This window comes from Cyprinodon tularosa, unplaced genomic scaffold (assembly GCF_016077235.1).
Source record: "Cyprinodon tularosa strain WSP-4 unplaced genomic scaffold, ASM1607723v1 ctg523, whole genome shotgun sequence".
NCBI classification, from domain to species: domain Eukaryota; kingdom Metazoa; phylum Chordata; class Actinopteri; order Cyprinodontiformes; family Cyprinodontidae; genus Cyprinodon; species Cyprinodon tularosa.
Genome location: NW_024039256.1, coordinates 506048 through 512840, shown reverse-complemented (window position 1 = coordinate 512840; position 6793 = coordinate 506048). Strand labels below are relative to the sequence as shown.

At 40.0% G+C, this 6793-nt stretch overlaps 1 protein-coding gene across 1 annotated transcript; it reads left to right on the top strand.

The window, feature by feature from the left end:
• Positions 1 to 34: 34 nt before the first annotated feature.
• tmem102 (transmembrane protein 102) lies at positions 35 to 1864 on the top strand. The gene is made up of 3 exons (XM_038304028.1): positions 35 to 271; positions 342 to 554; positions 637 to 1864. The coding sequence occupies exons 1-3, from the start codon at positions 41 to 43 to the stop codon at positions 1234 to 1236; spliced, it is 1044 nt and encodes a 347-aa protein (XP_038159956.1). The 5' UTR covers positions 35 to 40; the 3' UTR covers positions 1237 to 1864.
• The last annotated feature ends 4929 nt before the right edge of the window (positions 1865 to 6793 follow it).

Below are 6793 nucleotides of genomic sequence, written 5' to 3'. Positions count from 1 at the left end.
GATAATTGACAGAAGAACTGAATATGCTCCTAAACAATGGATGTTGTCGATCCATCTCTCACTCTGTCCCTTTCCAGGGAAAGGCTCCATCCCCTCCCTGGGCTCTCCTCAGTCCCTGGACGGGTGCTACTTCTCCCCCACCTTGGTGACAGACTGGTTCTGGGGGGTCGTGAGCGAGGCTGTGGAAGAGCTGAGACGCAGCCCCCAGAGAGGCATCCCAACCCCTGAACGGCTGGAGAGGAACGGACCCCTGACCACCATCATCCTTCAGGTACAGACCAGCTGCTTCTCTGCTGCTGTAAACGCACCGAGTGAGGCATGAAACGGTGTCCTTCTTGCAGGCGGGGTCCAGCCGGGTTCTGTATGACCTGCTGCCTGTGGTGTCGTTTCGGGGATGGCCCGCCGTGGCCCAGGGCTGGCTGACAGCCAACCACTTCTGGGACGGTAAAATCACAGAGGAGGAGGCCATATCTGGCTTCTATCTGCTGCCCTGCTGCTCCCCGCTGGGCGGTCGGCCTGACAGGGAGTGGAGGCTGGCCTTCTCTCGCAGTGAGGTGAGTTATTTATTCACTGCTCTCTCTTGTTGTCCCTCATTCTCGTATATTAACACTAATCCTGCATGATTCTTGCGGGCAGGTTCAGTTGAAGAAGTGCATCCCCTTCCCCATGGCCCAGGCTTTCCAAGCAGCCAAGGCGGTTCTGTCCCGCATCCTGGCCCGTCCCCGAACAGGCCTCAGCCTCTACCACCTGCGCACCCTTCTGTTTTGGGCTTGTGACAGACTCCCCGCCGCCTACCTGTCCTGTCCTGAAGCGGACACTCCCGGCCGCCTCCTCTTGGGTCTCCTGGACGACCTGGCTCACTGCATCCTGGGGAAAAACTGCCCAAACTACTTCCTGCCTCAGTGCAACATGCTGGAGCACCTGAGTGACAGCCAGGCGCTGCTCGTTGCCAGGAAGCTGGCTCACGTGCGCTCAGATCCCAGCGAGCACCTGCGGGCGGCTTTGGACCAGGCCCGGCAGGCGGGGCAGCTAAAGAAAGAGCTGACGGCCAGCACCAACGGCCACGGGTCACCCGGGCACCACCCTGCCAACGGCATCATCTCACCCTCCGAGGACAAGCTAGCTCAGCGGCTGCAGCAGCTTGTGACGGAGAACCCAGGGAAATCCATATCGGTCTTCCTGAACCCCGACGACGTGTCCAGGCCGCACTTCCGCATCGACGACAAGTTCTACTGAGTCGTCAAGGAAACGCCTGTGAGTTTAAGTCCAAGGGAGGATGACCCCGCTGCTTGACTAAGTCTTAAAACCAAAATAAAATAGACACACACACTTCCTTTGGGGAAAAACTGCCGTCCAGTTATCTGGATGTCACAGAGTTGTCGCCACGGCGATAAATGTCTCCTAATGAGCTGGCCTTAAGGAGACCAAACAGCTGTAGCTTGGACATGAAGCGCCTGCTTTAAAACAAGAACCAGAGACTGTGTGTACATGTTTGCCTTAGGGAGTCGGACTGTGACGTGCCCCTCTACAGAAATCATCCAATTCATCACAGCGAGCGATTGACGAGTCAGAAATGGAGGAAAACGAGCTGATGAAACTGATTGTAATGTTGTGAGAAGAGCTGTGAGAGTCTATGAAACTCCTTTTCATTTACACTCAGTTTGTGCGACTGTTTAACTTTTCTCAGGTATGCACAACATTTTAGAAGTAGTGTTTTTTTTCATTCTGTTCAAAGCCCAAAATAACATGAAACTACTGAAATTACCCTGATCGTACCAAAGAACAGTGAATTGATTGTTTGACAAAAATTTTCTCCTCTGAACATTTCTTTGATGAGGCTACGGCGCAGGAATCGAGCAGCAGAATCGATGCCCCTCAGAGGAATTGAGAAAACAAATCAAATTGATTGAAACACATATTTTCTGAACTGGAGGAACGTTTTAAGCTGGTTAGCTTTCCATCGTTTTTAGGGACCTTTCTCTGATAATGAAACCGCTCGTCAGAGAATCCATAAGCTATCTAAATCTTTTAAGTTCTGGTTTTCTTGTCAACAAAAATCTAAATCCTTGCGTTTTTCTCTACCGTTTGAATGTGTTTGAAGGGTTATGGTTAAATTGAGGAGGAAAGAAGAAGTTGAGCATATTTTAGATTTTTAAACCAAATTCTCTTATTAAAATCCTGAACATGGGGGGAAAAGGCCATTTCCTCTAAAGGTATATTAGCCCATAGATGTAGGGCTGTGTTCTACATCTGTCCAGGCTTTTTACTAGAGATACACATCCAGGTTATATCCAAGAATGTAGCATCCAAACTGGTAAAATTCAACATGAAGCTAATTCATTCAAGTAGAAACGATCATTTAATCACATTTTTATGCAGTCCTACGGTCCGTGAAACAGTCATATACAGTTTATCATGTAGTGCCAGTTGATAGTTGTTAATAGAGAGTAATTTACTAAAAGCGTATTAATCTTTTAATCAGATCCACTCAGAAAGAGCCTCATGATGAAGGCCTTTAATGTCCATGTTTTACTACCATTGCCCTTTGTTCACCAAATGATAAAAGCGTAGAATATTTTTTGCACCAAATGTATTAGAAATATGAACCATCATTACCGAATGATTCAGAACAAAAAATAAATCACAGTAGTGATGTGAACATTAATTAACCTCCTTTAGTCTGATCCAGGCTACTTTCAGCACTGGGTTCTACACCCTTTTTTTTAGTCTTAACCGTTTGATTAAAATAGAAGTATATTAAATAATACTGGAATGTTCTACCTTTTTAATAACAGTCTGCACATATATTCCTGAATCCACATGTTTTAGAAAATTGAAAGCAAGCAAGCTTTTACTAATTATCTCCTCTGACTTTTAGGATTTAAAATCTATTTCAAAGCCTTTTTTATAAAACTCCTGTTCCCCGTTTTAATGAGTTCTAAGTAAATTGTTGAATCTGACATGAGAGAATCTTTTAGCAACTTGAGACTGATGAATATCAGACCCGAAATATTTCCCATATCAATTGATTTGGTGCCTTGTCACCACCTTAGCGGTAGCATCTAATTACTAGCAGTGCTCTTAAATCAAGTCCTCTTAGGGCCAGTACCCCGTGGCTTCATGGGGCTTCTTTATCCATTTCTTCATTTTACTTGGGTAGGAAGGCGGCCATTGGAGATTGGAGATTGAAACCACTTAGGTAGACAGAGGCATCCACCAGCTGTTTTATTAGACAACTCTTTGTTTTTAATATACATCTGCCATCTGTCATTACCTTTTATTGCAGCAGATGGCAGGTTGTGGACAGTGAAGGTATGGCTGGAATATTGATGTTTCTTCAATTATATAAAGCTTGGTGAGCAATGAGCTCCATCCACCACAAGGTTTTAAAATGAGTGACTTTAATGATATTATTTTTTACTCCAGAATCTTTTTCCACATTACGTCAGCAAGGAATATCTACATCTATTGTTTTTTTTTTTTTGTTTTTTTTAAATCTCAGCATTGGCCTTAGAAAACTTGATCAGGGGAAAAATAAAAGTTCACAGATCTAAATAAGAAATAAAATCAACGTGTCCGTTAAAAGGTAAAGGGTTGTCATGTCATGTCTACGTCCCACTAAAACAGGATATAATAGACTTTAAACTTAATACGCCCATAGTTTAATCTTTCAGTTACATTTGTTTTTCCAGAGGTGTTAGGATAGCTAACAATTAAGCGATCTTGCGGGTATTTCCCAATAATTTCAATATAAAATCCAATATAAATTACTTTAGATTGATAGGCATAGCCAATGGAAAATAAAAAATTTTTTTATAGGAGTACTTTGGGGCTTTATTTGCACATTTTCCAGGAGTGTAAACACATGTAGAGGGTTCTGGGTAAAGAAATAACATTAATATATCTGGTCAATCATTGTTGAAGATTAACATATTATTTCTAGTTATTGCTTAGATTTAAAGATAAATTTGTAGGAAAAAAGAAAATTCACATGAAATAAAATACGTATTTATTTTTCTGACACAAACGTTAGCCTTCATTAAACTCAAACCCCTGAAGTTTATATTACTCTACCAGGCTAAACCGTGATGCTTTCCACACGTCCGGTTTAGCTTTATATGCTGATGATAGGCTGATGTGATCATGGATTCCTGTGGTATTTTATCATCCAACCACAGCTTTTGTCTTTTTCTACTTTTAAAATGAATGTTCTTGGACTATGAACTTGATTAGAGTCGGTTGTTTTTAAAAGATATGCTAATATTTCACTCTTAAGGGCAAGCTTAGATTTTAGAACGAGCTAATTCAGGAGCAAATGGTCACGATTTGACAAAAATTAAGGAGCTGGCTCAAAAGTTTTAGACCGCTTTGCATTTCTTGATATTTTTACCTCTAGGTAACAAAACATTATATTATTATTATTATTATTATCAAATTGACTTTATAGTTTCTTTAGACTTTTGCTGCTTTTTTTAGATCATGGCTGAATCAAGTTGTCCACAAAGTGCCCAGTTTTTCCCTCATATTATGATTTTTAAAACACATCTGTTCACTTATTGTTGGACAAACTTTGAGGTATGCTTTTTATCGACTTCATATCGTGAGACTTGAGTGATTCAGATAATTGTCCCGTGTCTCCTCTGCTTGGTTGGTGCCTCTTAATGAGCGTCATGTATCTTGTAAATGAGCGGATGTGTTTCCAGATGCTGTGCGGTGAATTATTTCCCCCTCACTGCGTCCGTGGCTGGATAGAGGGAATCAGAGTTTCTGGAAAAAACGGACCTCTAAAAAAAAAAAAAAAATTCATCTTTTTTTGTATTTCATTTATAAAAGAAAACAAGGCTTTTCACTGAACACACCTTTAATGCTGCTGCTGCGTATTGAAATGATCTAATTTATACATATTTTTTCCCAGTCAGTAATTGTTGGAGTTGACAAAACAAATGCCGTTCAATCAATGTAAATCAGTTTTCAACACTGTCTCCAAACTAATTTATGGATAAACACGGAGCGCTACAGCTCTGCATCCAGTAATGGAGCACTGCCAGGGTACCACTGTTGAAATATCAGCCTGACGGTGGTGGGTGATTCAATTTTAACGGAGCGTCTCTCTTACTGACAGTTGTTTAAAGTCTTTCTAACATCTGCAAACAAAGTTGTGCTTACTACTGAACCGTCACTTTCTTGTTATATATTGTCTGTGGACTGAAGCGGTTGGTAACCAAAGTGTGTTGTCTATGCGGTACAGGATATCAGTGTTTTCAGCACTTTTTTTTTACCCCGGAAAAGAAAAAAAAACACTGGAAGAATTAAAATGTACATTATTTAGGAAATGACTTACGAGCTGATTCAGTGTAGATCTTGTAAAAGGTCTTGTTCAGTTAAAGACAACAGAAACAAAATAGTTTTTGTTGGTTTTGCTGGATATGTACACTTAAACTTTTTGTAGAGTGTATAAAATCTTGTAAATGAAGATATGCAATCATTGGGGCAGCCTGTCTTTTCCAGACCTGCTGGAATCAAGTGTGGATTTCCTACTGTAAATAATCTTTAAAAGAGAGGAGGGCAGATCCAGTATCATCATTTCAAACTCAGTTTGAAACTGAACCTTTTGATCAATCTGCTGTGTATCAGTAGCAGAATAAATTACCTGAATGTATCGGTCTCTTCTCCCTACTCTATTTTTTTTTTTTTTTTATCTCTGCTGTAAACCCAACTTTAAATCTGTTTCCACCTGGGTTCTTCCTCATGTTTTTTTGTAGAAATTGCTGACTAATTTTTGCTATATTTGTTACTTCTCTTTATTTCCTGGGGATTTGTATTGATTGATTGATGTTTGAGCTTTAGCATGAAATAAATCCATATATTTCAAAAAGCCATCATTTGGAGAGTGCTGGTTGAAAATGACTGCAGTTATGTGAATGGACCAACAGAGGGCGCCACAGTACAGCATTTTGTATACACACTGCTGCTTGGGAACCATGTAGGCCTACTGTATTGACACACAATTTAATGTTAAATATCAGCGCATCACAGAAGCGTTTCATTCTAAGCCTAAATGTCCAAATTCCTGACTAAATCAAACCTGGGCAGATACTTTAAATGTTATTCATTAGAAAAACTTATGGGCAGAGATAGGTAGAAATTAGTTACATTTACTTGAGTAACCTTTTAAAAAAAAGGGGGGAAAAAGGTATTTTTCTGTAGTTTTACAACATGTTAGTTTTTAACTTGAGTGAAAATATAATAAAGTATCATTATTCTTTCTCCAGTAAAATTACTGGCTGCTTTTGAGACACACTTTTCTTTTTTCGTACTGAAGGCTTATTGATTAAATGTCTGTGGAAATTCTCAGTCATCCGGATCATAGAAAACAGACTTTTACTGAGTTACAAGTCTAAATGTCTTCAGAAAAATTAAGCTAAAGTCTAGTATCCTTAGTAAACAAATCAGGTACTCAGTATTTCAGAAGCCCTTTTACAAAATATTTTACTCTTGATCAATTTATCTACTTTTTACTTGAGTAAAAATATGAAGTAGTGCTGCTCTCCACCGACCTCTGTTTATAGGTCAAACAAATATATAAAGCTTTTGCTTAAACCTGTTTAGACGAGTTAGCAGCCTTAAATTAATGCTAGGCTGAAGCACATTATCAACCCTTTAAAGCCTGATCCAAGAATAAAACAAAACTGCATCCAGTAATGGAGCACTGCCAGGGTACCGCTGTTGAAATATCAGCCTGGTTTTTTTTTTGTTTGAATTCCTTATTTGCCCTTTTAACAAAATATGTAAA

Coding starts and splice junctions, on each gene's coding strand:
- tmem102 (XM_038304028.1), top strand. CDS start 41: ATGTTGTCGATCCATCTCTCACTCTGTCCCTTTCCAGGGAAAGGCTCC. Junction 272..341: donor TGACCACCATCATCCTTCAG/GTACAGACCAGC, acceptor TCCTTCTTGCAG/GCGGGGTCCAGCCGGGTTCT. Junction 555..636: donor TGGCCTTCTCTCGCAGTGAG/GTGAGTTATTTA, acceptor TCTTGCGGGCAG/GTTCAGTTGAAGAAGTGCAT.